Source organism: Lissotriton helveticus, chromosome 11 (genome assembly GCF_964261635.1).
Source record: "Lissotriton helveticus chromosome 11, aLisHel1.1, whole genome shotgun sequence".
Taxonomy (NCBI): domain Eukaryota; kingdom Metazoa; phylum Chordata; class Amphibia; order Caudata; family Salamandridae; genus Lissotriton; species Lissotriton helveticus.
Genome location: NC_136072.1, coordinates 603,457,785 through 603,476,174, shown reverse-complemented (window position 1 = coordinate 603,476,174; position 18,390 = coordinate 603,457,785). Strand labels below are relative to the sequence as shown.

Sequence of the window (18,390 nt, the reverse complement as noted above, 5' to 3'; positions counted from 1 at the left end):
TACACCTGAGTTCGAGGGTGTACCAGGGAGCAGAACCAATTCTTCTCTCCCTGACAAGCCTCCTTTTATTCGGGATCAGCAAATCCAAAGAGTTAGTTAGCCAATTGACTACAAGCTGATCGGCGATGCTGGGATCATCTACAGGATGGGGACAAGTTCTGGCTAGCTCTTCCGCCCACCTGTCTACCGGAAGCTTCGACCAGAGACGGTCCACAGTATGTTGCCTAAGTGGAGGATCTCTCCGGTTCCCAGGCAACCAGCTAAACGGAATGAAATGGTGATCAGTCCAAGGGAGAGCCAACGTCTGGAGGGCCTGCAAGTTCGCCGAATTTGCGAAGACCGCATCCAGCTGATGACCTCTATTATGAGTCACTCCCATATTGACAAGATGTAGGTCAAGTGCACCAAGCGAACTTAAAAGATCCCTTGACACCACATCATTGGGGTCGTCAAAATGAAAATTGAAGTCCCCAAGAGTGATAAAGTTGGACGAAGCCGCAGCAAGTGGAATAACAGTTTCCATAAAGGAATCCACGAAGTTCCCTAGCGTAGCGGGAGGCCGGTACACCAAAATGCCAGAGATAGAGACAGTCGAAGAGATGCCAAGAGTGAAATGACAGCTCTCAGCGTTATTAATGCCGCAATCTGCGGCTTTGCATACCAATGTGTCTCTGTAGATAATGGCCACTCCGCCCCCTCTTCCATCCGGCCTATCAAGGTGAAACATGAGGTATCCCGGGGGAAGAGCATTAACAATGTCGGGGTCGGAACTAGTGGTCAGCCACGTCTCCGTAAGGAATAAAACATCCAAACTATAATCCAAAAGGAGGCAATGGATTTCCGTGGAGTGACAGGGAAGTGATCTGCAATTAAGCAGAGCCATCGTAAAAGAGTCGGGATCCTTAACCGTGTTATGTGGGCGACAGCCGGAACAGGGTTTGAATACAGCACCCTCCGCCCAATAATAGTAGCAACTGGGATGTCTTGGCACGCGTAATGCGAGAAGTGAGTCCCGTGAGTACCTGTAAGAAGGGATCCGTGTGTTCGGAGAGTTGAGCAGAGTGGTATGCCCAAGGCCCGTCTGGGCCCGGACGGGCACAGACGGGCTTGACTCTGGCGAAACTCCGGCGACAATCCGGCGATGACGCTGCGTGATGACGCTGCGCGTCAGCATGGCTGACTTTATGTTCGCCGAGCGCGTGCACACTGGAGCGCTAACCGCGCCGCCTACAATGTCCCCCCTCCCAATATAGCCACCAGTCAAGACAGTGGACAGGGACCCGCTAAAACGCGGTGAGTATTTCAGAATTATAGTGGGAGTGAGGTGACAGCAGTGTGGGTCTGCGAGTGGCCCAGTTTAAAAACGAGGGAAAACGACAAAGTAAAAATCAAAGTAAATGAAAAAACGGGATTTTTAAAACGCTATAAATGCTTCAGTCAGCAGCAAGAGCAAAGCTCTCCTAGCGCTTGCAGTCTAAGTTGTTAAGGGCGCTCACCTGACACTTGCCTGCCTTTATGCTCGCCGAGCGCGTGCACACTGGAGCGCTAACCGCGCCGCCTACAATGTCCCCCCTCCCAATATGGCCACCAGTCAAGACAGTGGACAGGGACCCGCTAAAACGCGGTGAGTATTTCAGAATTATAGTGGGAGTGAGGTGACAGCAGTGTGGGTCTGCGAGTGGCCCAGTTTAAAAACGAGGGAAAACGACAAAGTAAAAATCAAAGTAAATGAAAAAACGGGATTTTTAAAACGCAATAAATGCTTCAGTCAGCAGCAAGAGCAAAGCTCTCCTAGCGCTTGCAGTCTAAGTTGTTGTAGTAGTTGTTTGTTGTAAAAATAGTACACAAAGCTGTCTTTAGTGGGTATGGGATGTCCAATGGCAGTGCTTTTTTATTGCTAATCTAAAGTCACAGTGGGAACTGCGAGGACCATGTTGTATGAATTGCAGAATGTGTATGATGGGAAGATACAGAGTGTGCAAACAGTATAGGCTTGGTTTGTCTTTATCCTGGGGCCCTGTAGTGATGCTGACGTTAGCTCAAGGGTGAAACTCTTCAGTGTATTGTAAAAGAGGGCTTAAAAGAACAGCCCTCTTCTCTCTTGTTTGGATGCATGCATAGGGAAAGCCCTATCCACGGTGCTGACTCTGTTCTGGTGAAGCTGTAACACGCCGAAGAGTCTGGTGCTGTGCAACCACTATCAGTGGTGCATAGACTTACACGGCAAAACTTCTGTATGTTGTGGGGAACATCTGGTGAAGACTCCTCCTGCCTGCGGCGCTAGCATAGGCAGGGGAACCTAGTAGAAGGTTCGCGTGTAGAAGTTCCTGCTTGTGGTGCAGGTCTTCCAGATCTAATTGCCTACCTCCTTTGTTGACTTTGGTAAGGTGAAACACTTTTTCTGTGTCACTGAAACTGGCATAGTGAAGTGCCTACATATAGAGCTGAGGCAGAGTAAGCTCCTGTCTGTAGTGCTAGTGCTGGTATTTTCCAGCTCCTGCCAGTGGAACTGAGGTTGGCATGGTGCTACTCTTGTCTTAGTGCTGCATTTTGGCGTGTAGCACTGGGTCAGGCAGGGGCAAACATCTGCCTTTGGTGTTGATACCTGCAGGAAAGCGCTCCAGAGACTGGTGCGCCTACTATTGCTTTTGGTGTTGAAAATGTGGGAGGAAAAGCTCCTACTTATGTTGCCGATGCAGGCTCACCAAAGCACATACAAAATCCAAAAATTGGGCGAGTGGCAGACATTTCGAAATCACTGAATTCTTTAGTATTGATAATAGGCGAACATGTGTTTCTCAACTAATCACTTATTTGGGGCCACAGTAGTTCATAGTAAAAGCTCTGAAATGTATTTAAGTTTAATGTTAACCTAATTAGCACAAAAAAAACCAGACTGTCACACCAATCGATTAAATGAGTCGATCGGTGTGGCTGGCCCTAGTGATGTAACTCCAAGTGCAACTTAGCTTATAAATAAATGCTTTTACTTTGATCTATTGTGACCCTTAAGGAGTGATTAGTCCTGAAACACACGCTTTCCTAGTATCAGTAATAAAGAATGGACTGATTTGCAAATGTACACCCAATTTTTGGATATTGTTTGCATATGTTTTCAATATTTGTCAGACTGATATTCCAAATTCAAATCCAAAAATTTTTTATTTCAGCCTGTTTAGACCATAAAAGATACAATAAAAACATCAGCATAAAAACATCCACATACAGTAAAGGAACACTAATATACATTTAATAAAAATGCATTTCCTAGGAGAATCTGGATGAGGGTAGGAGTTAACATTGCAATTCATATCCGTATTCAGTCTTTTACTAATTTTCTCCTTATCTGTCACATAGCCATTATAAACTTGGCAACTGCGAAGACTATGTGGGGCAAGGTACTTGTTTTCAATATTCTGTATGAATGTAAATGGTCCCTTATGCCCAAGTTCCTACATAATGGCGCTAGCCAATATTTCCTTGGTCTATGGTAAGCTGGGCAGAAAAACAGAGCGTGAATCTCCTCCTCATCGTGATTGCTGCACCCTGGACAAATTCTGTCGTCCCTCATTGTCCATTTACAAGTAAAGGTTTTGAACGGGCAGGGTGCCTAACCTCCATTGGATAAACAATTTTCTTGCTAAAATGGGGAAAATAATGTCCATAAAACCTTCGAATTGATAAGAATTTTTGGAGTCCAAGAATTGTTCAGTTAAAATGCCGTTATTGGGTGCACACACCAGGGAAACTAGACTTTTCTCCTTATATACTTCGACCAATCTTTTGCGAGGGACCCTTTGACAGCCTTGTTCAGGAAACTCCCATAGCTCAGGGAGTCCCAGGCGGTACAGTTCTCTCTTTATAAAGGCCAACCATGGGATACAATCACGCTGGTTCAGATTCATTACATGGATAAGGTCTTGCCTATAGTGTGCAAGCTTGCCGGTGGTCCATAGCCTGTGCCAAAATCTTAACGGTTTTAGTTTCAAGTCCTCGCCTATCGAGGGGAGAGCCACATCTAGTCTTAAGGGGAGCAGGGGTGTGCCACGGGGGAGGGCCAGGAGACGTCTGAGGAAGTTGTTTTCTACTCTGACAAGTTCTGTCCCAGCTTTATACCCCCATACTCACTACCATAGGAAGCAGCCGCTTTTGCCTGGGTTTTATACATCTCTACTGCCGGGCTGATGGGTTTGAAGGTAGAAGTATTTACGACCTTCAAAATCGCCCCCGACAATTGGGACAACTTTAACCGGGATCTAGCTATCTGGGGGTCCCAGGATAAGTTCTCATGTAAGGTTACCCCCAGGTACTGGAACGTTTTTACCCTTTCCAGTCTTGCAGAACCCAGTGTTGGATTAGGTCTGGTTTTAGGGGAGGGGTTGAATATCATGAATTTGGTCTTCTCTGTATTGATCTCTAGAGCATGCTGTCTACAGAAAAGACCAAACCCATCTAATATCCGTTGGATCCCCATCGGGGATTTGGAGAGCAGGAGGGTATCGTCAGCAAACATGATAGCCGGTACCCTCCTGCCTGCCTACAAGGGAGCGCCATTGTCCGTAACATTGTCAAGATGGGATATGACACTGTTAACGAAAAGGCAAAACAGGGTTGGCACCAAAACGCAACCCGTCTTACCCCTCTTAAAACCGGGAACCTAGATGACAACGCTCCATCCCTCCCACACCTAACCTGAGCAAAGTTGTTGTCATGGAGCCTAATTATAGCATGTAGTAGATGGGTAGGAACACCCAGCTCCTTTAGGACCTCCCATAATTTCTTACGGGGAACCAAATCAAAGGCGGACCTCAGGTCCACAAACACCATGTACAGCCTCCCCCCCTCTATCCTCACAGTTTTCCAATAGAGTAGAACGAGACGGAAAATCTGATCCATGGTGGACGTGTTTTTCCTGAAGCCTGCCTGGAGGGGACTCAGGATCTCGTTTTCCTCCATCCAATCTAGAAGGTGGTCCAGAAGAAGGCGAGAGAATAATTTTTGGGGGACATCTATAAGGCTGATCGGCCTGTAGTTGGCTGGGAGCAGAGGAGAGCCCTTTTTAAAGATAGGTACTATTCCTGCCCCCAGCCAAGTACAGGGGATCTCCATACCTCCCGCGATGGAATTGAAAAGAATAAGGAGGTACGGGCCCCAGATCTCTGGATGATATCTAAAAAGGTCGCCAGGCAATCTGTCGAGTCCCGGGGCCTTCCCCCAACGCCAGTCTCTCTATTGCACTAACTAACTCACCCAGAGTAAATTCTAGTACAACTACAGGGTCAGGTGGGACATCGGTGGCCACATCATTAGCAAATTCAGGGGTATCTTGGTACAATTTGCTAAAATGGGCTTCCCAAACGGAAGCTGCTATGTTTGACTCCACTGCAGTTTTTCATTCTCCTGAACCGGTATTAACCAAGGACCAAAACTTTCTAGAATCCCTCGCTTCTAGTGCCAGGGGGAGATCCTGCCATCTATTCCAGTCCCAATCAGATTTTGCTTGTGCCATGGCTTCCCTGTATTTCCGCCTGAGCTCAGCTACCTTACCCTTATTAGTACCTGCTTTTATTGTGGCTATTAGCTCTGTCTTTATCTTTTTACAAGAGGAATTGTACCAGGTTGAGGTTCGAGTCTTTTTCTTCCTTGGCACTACAACCGGGTAAAAAACTTCTCCTAGGGTCCCCACTAGGTCTATATGGATTTGGGCTAGTTTCTCGTTAAAATCTGGGGGTCTAGGCTGGTTGATTAATCCGTCCATTTCATTTAGCTTGGGAAGTGCTAGTTCATAGATCTTACTTATACTCTCTTTTGAGTTTACCAGATTCCCCCATCTTACCCTACGTCTATTAGAACTAAGAACCAGATTCCCTGGGTCTTCGCTGGGATCGGTGGATAATGACCCGGCAGCAGGTGAAGGGTGCACCATATCTAATAAAAGTGCGTTATGATCGCTGTCTGTTCTTTTGATGACCCTAAAATCCTGTACCTTGGACCACAGGCCTGTGTCTACAAAAATGTAGTCCAGGCGCGATTCATGGTCCTTCCTATTAAAGGTGCACGATGAAGGGGTGTCAGAAGGAGTACGCCCATTACAAGCCCTTAGCGCAAAATTTGTTAGCGACATAATTTACACTGCAAGGGGGGACCAAGATTTGGGATGGGGGGATTGGCATGGCAGGACCCCCCAATAATCGTCTTCATCAGTTAGGGCACCCTCCTTTAAACCTTCCAAGGGTTCAAAGTGACAATTAAAATCTCCACCCATCACTATCTTACAATCGATGGGGAGTTGACCCAGGAATGACGAGAGATCGTCGAGTGTAAGAGATTCCATGGACGCACTAACTGGGCGAGAATAGACGTTAATAATTGCCAAATTGAAGGCATTGGGCCATTTAAGTAAAACACATTGTATGTCTTGAGAAAAAGTGGGTACGTTCTCTGCATTACACCCAATGTGACTGGCTACCCAGACCGCCAAACCACCCGAAGGCCTCCCTTTTCCACTCCACTTAGCTTTAATTAAAAAAATTGCGTATCCTGCTCTACACAGGGGTTCCCTGGCCCAGGTCTCTTGGAAGAGACAGATATCGTTGCTGCCTACTAAGGAAACCAAGTCGTCTGTAACTAGTTTACTGGCAATGCCCGCCACATTCCAGGAGAGGACCTTCAAGGTTCTAACTGGAATCTTTGATCCCAACCCCCTGGTTACCTCGGGTGCGATGTCCGTCAATGCAACTTCAGACCCTTGCAATGTTGTTTCCAAGGTGGATGGGAGTACGGGTGCTAGATTGGGATCAAGTGGGCTCGGAAGTAGGTTATTTGTTTGGCCCCATGGGCTAATAGAGATTAAGCTCTCGCGAGGAGATACATCAGAGTCTCGAATAGAGGTGTTGGTTGCGCCTCTCCCTATCCCCTGTCCTACGGATTCACCAGTGATGCTTTGGGTGTACCTGGGAGATGCACCCTACTGGAGTCAATCCACCTGGTCAAGGCAACTGAATCTGTTGGAATGTACATAGTTGCCATGAACAGGGATATCATTACGGGTGGGCCTGTATCTTGACCCATCAACAGCAAAACCCACCCTTGTCCAACCATCGCCCCTCCTCATAGTCGGGTCTCGTGCATTGGGGTAAAAGTACGACAGAGGGACCAATTCAATGGATGTATTTCCAGAACTCCCAAGCCAATTACAAATGTACGTAGCAACCTGTGGGCTCTTAAAGCTTACAATTATACATTTCCCCGCACTTTTCTTGACAGTGTACCCGACCCATGGGACCCTTCTAACCATAAGTACTTCTCCTCTTAGGTTGGGTGGTAGGGGCCTTTCGACGTTTAACCAGCTGATAACTTTGTTGCGTAGGGAATCGTGAGATTCCACCACATTGCTGGAAAGCTCCGGTACCCCCATCAAAATCACAGTATAGGCCGCCGCTTCAGGGGGCAGGTTAACTGCCTTTCGCCGGTTGAAGGAGCTAGCTGACCGATTAGGGCAACTAGCTGTTTCATTAGATGGTTTTTCCTGTCCAGATGAACTGGCCGAAGCAGGTGACTTCGACCTCCTGGCAGTTGCTACCGGTGGCAGTCGCCTTGGAAGGGGGACAGGGGCAGGTTGTGGTAGAGGGACTGTGATGGTATTCTCCCGGGGAGGGGCTATTGATAGAATAGGAGCCGCAGTGACTATAGCAGTAGGGGAGGAAAGAATCCCAACATTAGCCCCGTTAGCTCCATGTATACTTACTCGTGGCCCTGGCTGGTCGCCACCGCTACCACTTGACCTTTCTAAAGCTAGAAGTCTAGCCCCAATAAAATCTAGTTTGAGAAAGAGAGGATGCAAAAGACTTTTAAAAATATCAGTAAGTGAGCAGATAATATGCTCTGAGTTGTTAGAAGGACCCCCTCCAAAAATTAATGGGCCGGTGTGCGTGAGTATGGGGTTGGAGGTGAGTGGTGGAGGACTCGCCATTTCCATGACATTCCCTATGGTGGAAGTTCCGGGGACATCCGTACTATCTTTAATAGTGTTAGTTGTGCGGTCAACTTTAGCCCTTTTAGCACCTATAGACTTCCCAGATCTTTTCCTTTTCGGGGCAACAACTTCTCTATCACCCATATGTTCTGTTACAGTCAAACTGTCCCCTAGAGCCCTAGGTAAAACTAACTCTGCAGTAGGGGAGGATTCCACCTCATCAGTGATATGTACTGAGTCTCTATCCCTGTGTGAGTTTGAAGGTGTCCTTAGCTGTTGTAGGACGGACTCTATGGTTTGATCAATACTTTCCATAAGTGATAAATGCGTGGCGTCAAGCAATAGTGATGATCTAACATTGGATGATGACCCCGGAGAAGCCAGGTGCGAGCTTTCTATACCTTCATCAATTTGCTTTTCTAACACTGTGAGCCCCTTGTTTACCACTGTATTTGCCCTGGTCAAAAAATTGTCCAACGTACCTGAGACCATGGAAGCAGCCTTGCTTCTTGTTTCTCTCGTAGCCATTATGTTAAGTCCGAGCCTCTAAGTAGCCAAGCGGGTGGGTGCAGGAAACCTAAGAAGCGAATTGTTAGGGGGTGGCCCGGTCCGGTCTCTGCCGTTCTCTAACGGCCTCAAACGGCCCGCCCTTGGCCCGCCCTTGGCCCGCCCTTTGCCCGGGCTTCGCCCCGGTCGTCGCCCCGCGCGCGTCCCGCGTGCGCGGGGATAGGAGGAATTAAGTAAGAAGGGGCGGGGCGGGGAAGAGGCTCCAGCTTCGGCGATTGCCTGGCCGCCTGGAATGCTGGGCCTCGCAGTCCCGGCCCCGTCGATGTCAAGGATGTCCGCGCTGCCCTTAGCGCTCCTCGCCTCCCAATAGCGCCTCCAGTACACGCTGGTACAGTTGCTCCTTTAGGCGGGACAGACGGCTCCCAGGAATGCAGGCAGGATAGGTCCACACTTCAGAACGGCTGGCGAGCGGCAACAATATACATCTCAAGCACCGCTCAGGGCACTATGAGGCTCTACCTAAAGCCTTACACCCAGCATTGTTACTGACTGCAGTGATTCCTTTCACACCAGTTTTTAATAATGCTGCTATCAAGTTCTCCGGAATGCCGCACAACCCAAAGCCGGTAAATAGCTACTAATATGACTGATATTAGTTGAAGGCATAAAACCGCGGTGCGAACAGATGTATTCTGCCATCTTTCTAAATTGTGTCAGCGAAGCACATGCTTGTTCGGATGTTGACGGAGGGACAGTAGCAGGATCTTCTGTTGCCGTCCTAATCAATACATGGGGTTGTACGCTACTGAGTCTTTTAAAATTTTTAACTTTAGAAAAATGAATGATAGACACTTACTTTGTTTTAAATTTGTTATTATATTTGCTCTCAATTCTCTGGCACTTACGTTTGTACTCCTGTTGCCGGCTAGCCCTGTTCCACCGCAGCTGCATTGCCGTTTGTGCGGAGGGCAGGATCACGGCCCAGGCGTCACTTCTGCCTGGTTCCCCCTTCCGGGAATGTGCGCAGCCTCGTATTCTGGCGGCCTACCACCTATAAAACTCATAACCGAGCAGACGCACACAGTGGGCATGCCGAAGGCAAGCCCGTCTGTGCCCGTCAGCGTCCTGGAGGTGGCCGGCACTGGCCATGCTGCCTCTTCTCATAAAGGTAGGAGCCAAAAGTTACATTTTGAGAGCGATGAATTGCTCAAATTTAAAGCGCCTTTTTAGGTTTCGCCTATTATCATTCGCTTGCGAATGTAATAGGCGAAAATTCAAGTGCTCAATCGACTCGTGAAACCACTGCGGTTTTCTCACAGTGCATGTGACCACAAAAGCGGGTCACGTGACCACACAAGCACGCGCATCTCCCTATTCCGCCTGCCACACTTCTCCTCCCCTCGCTCGCATTCCCGCCCCCCCACAAGGCTCTCCCACCCCCATCCGGCTTCCCTCCGGCCTCTCTCCAGGCCATGTTCCCTCCCCTGCCGAGTCCACCCGCCCCTAATTTATCTCTCACATCAAAGCCCCCAGGACCCCCTCCCCCGCTCCTGATCATCTCAGACCCCCACCAACCCCCGTCATCCACATCCTCACGTTGCAGCTCTCTCGTCCCGGGCTGCTCGCCCTCTCCTTCGGTCCTTACTGTCCGCCACATCCCCTCACCCCGATCACCACAGAACTCCGCCGTTTCTTCATGGACCCTTCAAAACACCAGATGCCATCGCCCTATAACCCTAGGAAATTACCCAGATCCCCCTCTCACTACCCAGACTCAGTCATAACCCTTCCCCTCAGCCCTCGCTCACCCCCGCCAGACCTCCAGCTCACGGCGCCCCCCCTGCAGACTCCTGCAGTATCTTAAAACCCCCCTCCGCGCATGAACCGAGACCCGATGAGGCTCCGCTCCAGCCTGCCCTCTTGCATCCGCCTCCTCTCCCCCTCAGCGTTTGCCGCGCTTCAGGCGCTACACAAATGGTTAACCTAGATATCTTCTCAGAACCCATCAGATCGTTTCCGATCCACTCAGCTCCTCCATACTCCCCCTGTCCGCTCTCTTACAGACTCCTCAGGATAAGTCTATCCACAAACCCTCTCAGGCTCCTTCAAACCAGCTCCAGTCTCACACCGACGCCACGCACCGCAGAGCGCTCAGGTCTCTGAATCCACAGACCAGTCACGCAAACCTCCTCACCTAAGACGCTTCGGACAGTCTTAACGTTGACGCCAGACTCCCTCAAACCATATCCGCTCTCATAAACTCCATACAACTCAGACCCCCTCAAACCATATCCACTATACAAACCCCGCCCCAGACCCCCTCAAACCATATCCACTATACAAACCTCGCCCCAGACCCCCTCAAACCATATCCACTATACAAACCCCGCCCCAGACCCCCTCAAACCATATCCGCTCTCATAAACTCCATACATCTCAGACCCCCTCACTCTTCAGCCCCTCCATACTAACTTTCACGCCCATCTGTTCCCCAGCTCCAGCACCTCCCCTCTCTCTCCCGGCACACAGCCTTACTTGGATTTCTCCTCCCCCTCCCCAGCCAGATTCCCCCAGGCCATGTTCCCTCCCCTGCCAGAGTCCACCCCGCCCCTAATTTATCTCTCACATCAAAGCCCCCAGGACCCCCTCCCCCGCTCCTCATCATCTCAGACCCCCCCCAACCCCCCGTCATCCACATCCTCACGTTGCAGCTCTCTCGTCCCGGGCTGCTCGCCCTCTCCTTCGGTCCTTGCAGACCCCCTTACTGTCCGCCAAATCCCCTCACAAACCCCGCCCCAGACCCCCTCAAACCATATCCGCTCTCATAAACTCCTTACAACTCAGACCCCCTCAAACCATATCCACTATACAAACCCCGCCCCAGACCCCATCAAACCATATCCACTATACAAACCCCGCCCAGACCCCCTCAAACCATATCCACTATACAAACCCCGCCCAAGACCCCCTCAAACCATATCCGCTCTCATAAACTCCATACATCTCAGACCCCCTCACTCTTCTGCCCCCTCCAGACTCTCATGCGTCACAGCTCTCTCTCAGACCCCCTCACCCCACAGAGTCCTAGGCCCTTCCGACTACAAATCCATCTTTGAACCCTCAGAAGTACTTAAACCCATGCCCTCGGGCACTCTTGATCTGCACCCCACCCCGTGTACACCTCCACAGACACCCCGAGCTCTCCTTCCCTCCACTCTGCGGGCCGCCCCGGGGCTGGGATCGGGTCATGGGCTCTGCTCCCTCGGAGTCCCCCCTTCACAATCCTGTAACCCCTGTTATTTAGACTGAGGCTAATTACACATTGGATTACATATGTGGCAGCAACAGCACAACACTTTCTTTCCCTTGTAGCGCAGCGTAAAATTTTTCGTGCACGTGAGGGGGGCTCTGTACCATCGGATGGTTCTCTAGGTTCGGAATTCAACACATGATAAATGGCACCTATCACAGGTTTTCCATTTCCAAATGGGGGATAGCATGCACATTTGGTGCTTTGGACACCAGAATCTGTATGTCCTGGGGGTAAACGACTTTTTTATTTACAATGACATTACTTGATTAATGCTTCACGAAGGGAAAAAAAAACAATAACATTTAAGTATTTAAGTATTAATTATTTAACCCCTTCCATGCTTATGACAGAACGGTTCCATCATGAGCGACGGTTGAGCTGTGCTCATGACAGAACCGTTCCGTCATCGTTCCATTGGCTCAATGGAACGTTCAGCACAGCGCTGGAATCTGAGCCGCGCTGAAGCGGTAAAAAAAATTAAAAGCCGTTGTTTATTGTAATATCAATACATCTAAGTCACGTCCATACAAAACATGTGACATTACAAATACTAAAAGTGTCACATATGCTAAAGTTAAAAGTATTGGCATTGTCAATAACAATATATAAATATAAAATGTCATTTACAAAACCAATAGCTCGAACTTTCCAAATGCGAAACCTATTGGCAACGCCAGTGCTTGTTCATGTCAATGTTCAGTTGCTGAAGTAGACAAGTGGGATAATTTTCACTGCCAAAGCTGCAACTGGACCCTCCCCTTGTTCATAGAGGGGCCCTCCAAGACCTCCCCTTCAAGCATCAGGGCAATCCGCTCTGATGAAGATAAGAACTTTAAAGTCATATTTCTTAATACATGCTCGCTGCAAAAGCAGGAGGCGCATGTTCATGAATTCCTACTTCTGTCTACGGACATTAATGTCAGCACACAGAATTGAACATGAGGGGGCTCATTAGGATGTCAGTGGGACCAACACCACATCGGTGTCGGTCCCACCGACATCTTAAGCAGTGATCAGACTGCTGCATTATAATGCGGTCAGTCCGACTGCATGGGTGAGGGACCGACCGCTGCGGTTCCGACGGGCTCCAATGGGCCTCTCTGACGGCTTTTCAATTGCAGTCCGACTGCCATTGAAAGGCTGTCAGAAACAGACTTTGGGGGCACCTAGCAGGGCCCCTGTCCCTCCGCAACCTCCGCTATGAGGGCACCACAGGTGCCCCCCACAAACCTCCATGCCCCATGTGGCAGGCACCGTGAGGTGCCTACCACAGGGTGCAGGGATGTTTAAAAACATGCCTTTTGGCTTAGGGGCTAGTTGGTCTTCCTGAAAGGTCGGGTTCTCGTTGGGCTTGGTAAGACTCATGGTCATCGAGAGGGTAAGGCTCTTCTTTAATTAGTTCTAGAGATATTTGGGTCAGAAAGGGCTTAGTCTCACCGCCTCAGGGTTACGTTAGGGTTTGACTTCACTAGGTGGTAATTCAATAACTCACTGTGCTGCAACTAACAAAGCTGGTTCAGATCCTTTCCGCTGCTTCCAGTGTTGGAAGGGGGCCGTAGAAATATGGACTCCTACCTACTCCAGGGCTTCCCTCTCCCAGGAACGTTTCCGAGCGTCTGGAGTGTGACTCTCAAGTGGAAGAGTCAGGCATTGATAGTTGCACACAGTGAGTTCCCACCACAAAAGGACAATACACCACGTAAGTAAGGGGTTAAACACAAGGCTTCTTTACAAACAATCGGGTATCAGGTTCTGACAAGTCCAGGGGTACACTAGATCAGGAGGAGGGGGGGTCAGGAAACAGTCTGCTCGGGGAATAGGTGTGGGGGATTCTCCAGTACTCACAATCCCCTGCAGGCGGGTTGGTGTCACGAGTCTTCCCCCCCCCCCTCCACCCCCCCCCCCCGGTGGGCGGCGTGCTGTTGAAGGGATGCGGGCGTACCCGGCGCACGGCTCTCAATCCTCGAGGGGTACGAAGGGGTCCCAATGCAGTGCGCTGGTGTCTGGCTCGTGGGTCACGAGTTCGGAGTGGCAATTCCTCTGGGCGGGGAGAGTCGAGTCGCGAGTCCACATTGTACTCGTGTCCTGGATGGAAATCCCGTTGCGAACCAGCAGTGCGGGTCCGGAGTATGACTCGTACTCCCAGGCGCAGGTGGGCCAAGTTCGAGTTGCACCAGACGTGTGGGTCCAGAGTACGCCTCGTACTCCCAGGCGGGCCAAGTTCGAGTCGCACCAGACGTGTGGGCCGGAGTACGCCTCGCACTCCCAGGTGCAGACGGGCAGAGGTCGAGTCGCACCAACAGTGCGGGCCGGAGTACGCCTCGTACTCCCAGGCGTAGACGGGCAGAGGTCGAGTCGCACCAACAGTGCAGGCTGGAGTACGGCCGTACTCTCCGGTTTGATCTGGGGTCCACAAGGCCAGGGGCACCGTTCGTGGGGTGCGCGTTGATTGGGAGGGGTGAACTAAGGAGCCGCGACGGAGTCAGCAGGGCTCGGGTGGGTCTGGATACCGGGTGTTCTCCTAGTACGGGGCGACGGAGCCGCGACAGAGTCCGCAGGGCTCGGGGAGATCGGGTTACCGGGGGTACTCCTCGTACCGTTCGAAGGAGCCGCGACAGAGTCCGCAGGGCTCGGATTCCCAAAAGCTTCTCCTCCTGTTGGGCGAGGGGGCCCCTGTTATAGGGCTTTGCCCCTTTGAAATCCTTTGATCCGGCTGTCGGTTCTTTGATGTCCTTGTTCTCATGGGCCGGCTTCCTGCCAGATGGCACCTGGCTCTCGTCACGTTGGGGCAGGCTGCCCAGACAGCCAGTGGGGCCGGCCTCTGGGGGAAGACAGGACATTTCGTTGAACCTCCTCCACCCCCCTCACTTAGCATTGGCATGCTATTGCCGGACAGGATGTCACAGGATCTCACGGGGCTCCTGGCCTGGAGTACGGGGGGGGGGGTTAGGGAGTCAGGGGCCTTTCAGGACAGGACTTTTCTACACTAGGGTACGCTCCAGGTCCTTACTACGGATAGGTTTCATATGCCCGGGGGATGGGGCGTGGGCTTCGAGGGAGCGTGCAGGAGTTTTGGCTGGAGGAAGGGGACAGGCCTGGGGTGGCCTAGGGGACGGAATGTAAGGAGACCCACGCCAAGGCGGCTAGGTCTAACAGGGGCCATACAATTTAGAGTGATGTGTGTGTGTATATATATATGACTTTACTTTAATTTTTTATTAGGTAATAACTAGCATGACTTTCAGACACTAGATGAAAAATAAAAAAAAGTTAACTAACTGGAATTTATATGTTAAATACCTGTCCTTAGAAGAAAAAATACCTTATTGGAAGCTATTTGTTGTCCAAGTGCCCCAGACAGCATCCTTTGCCCCACACATTTTTTTCTAGTCTTGGCACCAACCTTTTTAAATGGGACCTAGATATTGAGGTCAAGACATCTATTTTTTTTTTTTTGGGAGTTTTATATAGCGCGAACTAGAACCGAACCGAATCAGTTATCAGAGCGCTTTACATAGCACCAGTTACGTTACATGAGGACACACTTTCATTTTTTTTAGGCACGGGGAGATTAAGTGATTTGCCCAGAATCACAGGTGGTTATTGACGTCGTTACCGAGACTCGAACCCAGATCCCCAGGTCCGAGGTCGAGCGCCTTAGCCGTTAGGCCAACCCCGCTTCCCTATCTTCCAACACAAATGCACGAGAATTAACCTTGGTATACATGTGGAACCTCTCAATGAAGATGAGTGTTCTAGGCAGGAATATGCCTCTTCATCTTCAAGGTGGTGATCCTCATTGATTGTTAACCTTGGATTCTATTTGACTAATTTGAAACTTTCATAAGCTTGAATAATTTGCACTAAAGTTTCCCTCATCAGGTACTCCTTTCTCTAGATCGCAGACCAGGTCAAAGAGGAAATGAGCGTTCGGGTCACCGTTGAATGTGTGAATAATACAAGCATACTTTATTCTTCAGCCATTGATATTCTTTGTGTGAATTATATTAAATATATACAAATTGGCACTACTCTTTAGCCTGATTGAACAAATGTATCCTTGAAACACTGTTTGATGAGAGAACACTTCTGGAGAGCAGAAGGTGCCAAATAATTGCAAATGTCCTTGCCTTTTTTTGCAGAAATGCGTCTGACAGCCATTTTGGCTATGGCTGCCAAGGTCGAACTTCCTCCCAACTATCGTTATGGAATGTCTCGGCCCTGGACGTTGGCAGCCAAGAGGAAAAACCCACCTGGGAAGATGCGCAATAAGGTGTTTGTGGAGCCTATAGCCAAAGAGGACTGGCAGTATTTCCGTGGTGATACAGTGAGTATTGTGTAGTCAAATAACATTGGGCTCGCCGAAAGGATTTACTGTGCCATAAAAGTGGTAAAAGGTGGTAACAGTATATCTTTACCAGGGTCTCTGTAACTGACTTGCTCTCCGCCTTAGACAAGAAAAGCCAACCTGGACTGACTCTATGGTGTAGCACATGCCGCCAACTTTGGAGGATCCTTAACAAAATGCTGTATACCCATGTTTCCGTTCCCGTATCTGGGAGCACACATAAAGCAGCAGAAGTGCAGTATTCGGGACTATGAAAAAGCTGATGTGTTACATTCACGTTTAACACTGTTGAGGGTACATGTATATGTAAAATAGTCCCCAACAAGTGTACACCCTTGTTTACTGTGGTTGAATACTCAACTTGAAGATGATTTAAAAAGATAAACTTGTGCAGAAGCCAATCCTGCACGGAATTAAGACACCATTTGCGAGCAGTCTTTTAGAATATTAGCCATGTAAATTTATGGAGTTTAAACATCTCTTTAAATCTCCACACATTAATAGACCCTATTTGGAGAATCTGGCTGTATCATTGCAGAATTAAGTGCAGGAGTTCTATTGTACATATTTTTTCCACAGGAATACATCACTAGTCCCTCCTTCCAGTTTAGACAATTTAATCGGGACATTGTAGGAAGGTATAATAATCCTATTCATAGGGTGTTATGACAAATAGATTTCAATATTACAAATTAACGTACAATATCCATATATCAAATTTCATTGTGATTTCTTCTCAGTTTTTAAGCATTTTTTTCACTTTCTTCATTCAAATCATTTTTGAAAAGTTCAAGTATGTATAATTCCTAACAGCGAATACACTGATTACAATAACACATTTGTTTGAGAAGTACTTTCAACTGATTCAAATCAGTCCCCACATATCATGTTTAATCTAATCTGTACATTTTTCAGCCAACACATGTTACACAGCATAACATTCCGCTTCTTCAGGGCTGAAATGTAAGAAATTACGGAAATTTTAATCACAATATTTATAGGCATTTGGATATTTGCTATTAAACAAAAAAACCTGACTGTTGATGTTCATAGTTAAGCACTGCATGAAGACTCATTCACGTCATTAAACCCAGTGTTGCCACATTAGTGACTTTCAAAGTTATATGCCACATAAGGTCTCGTAGGCTTCCTTCAAACAATTGTTTCTATGGAACTTTGATGGTTATACTTGATTGTCATTTGACTTCTCAAAGAAAAAATGTAAGATAATTTATGTTTATTCAAAAGCTGTTTGAAGACAATATTGAAAATGCCTTTGTGTTCCAACCACCATATTTCTGAAATACTCAGGAGTACATTGTCTATCAATAGGATAATTATAGAAATATTTGTTACTAACTAAGAGTCTTTGTGCTTGTGGGTCCTGTGAGTTTGCAATATTAATTTGGTCTCTAAAAACTGTCCCTACTCACCTTATTTTTAGATACGAAATGAACTGTTACAATACGTAGTCCTCCTTAGTAGCTAAAGTAAGGGTGCCAATAGAGTTTTGCAGTTTCTTGATTATCACGTTCTCAAATTCTAAGGGTGTTCTCTAATGTTTACTCATTTCCTTTCCTGTACGTGAAAAGATTTCTAAATTACTATAGCTATTATATTGCACTCCTTATTAGCAGTCTTGCATTCTGCCCCCATGTCTTGTAAATGATCGGTCTCTCTACAGATTACTTACCTATATAGTCTAGATATATTTCATGGATTCAATCATCATGCTTTAGTATCCTTTCGGAGTGTAGATCGGTAGGAGCGCCAAAAGAGGGCCCGTCTGTGCCCGTCCGTGCTTCGGACGCGCTCAGCGCCAGCCCCCCTGCCCATCTACTTTCTCAGCGGAGAGCCGGCAAGAGAGGGTATGGTCACAACAAGTTATTGGCACTAAATACAGCTAAGTGTGGAAGGGGCAGCCCTTGGGTAGTTGCTGATTGTATCATTAGGATATGCCCAGCCTGCCATTTCTGTTTCCATCCCACTACTATGAGTTCCGCCCCGGAAAGCGTTAACCATACCACGATCTCAGCAGGGCTTATCAATGCCCGGTCCCTGGTTTAGCATGCAGCTGATGTTTTTGGGCTTCTGGTAGATAACCATCTGGACCTGCTTTTCATAACTGAGACATGGCTTAATGGGTCCTGCGCCCCAGTGTTGGAGCTTGCCATCCCCAGGGGCTTTAAAATCACGAGGGCGGACCGCTCGGTAGGAAGGGGAGGCTGTGTTGCCGTGATATATAGG

General features: G+C 48.5%; 1 protein-coding gene across 1 annotated transcript in view; it reads left to right on the top strand.

The window, feature by feature from the left end:
- The window catches only part of MRPL24 (mitochondrial ribosomal protein L24), a 141,492-nt gene that overhangs the window by 18,925 nt on the left and 104,177 nt on the right, over nt 1–18,390 (top strand). Inside the window, exon 2 of the mRNA XM_078666422.1 lies at nt 15,938–16,122. Coding sequence (XP_078522548.1) covers nt 15,940–16,122 — 183 coding nt within the window. The 5' untranslated portion in view covers nt 15,938–15,939. The remainder of the gene's footprint in view (nt 1–15,937; nt 16,123–18,390) is intronic.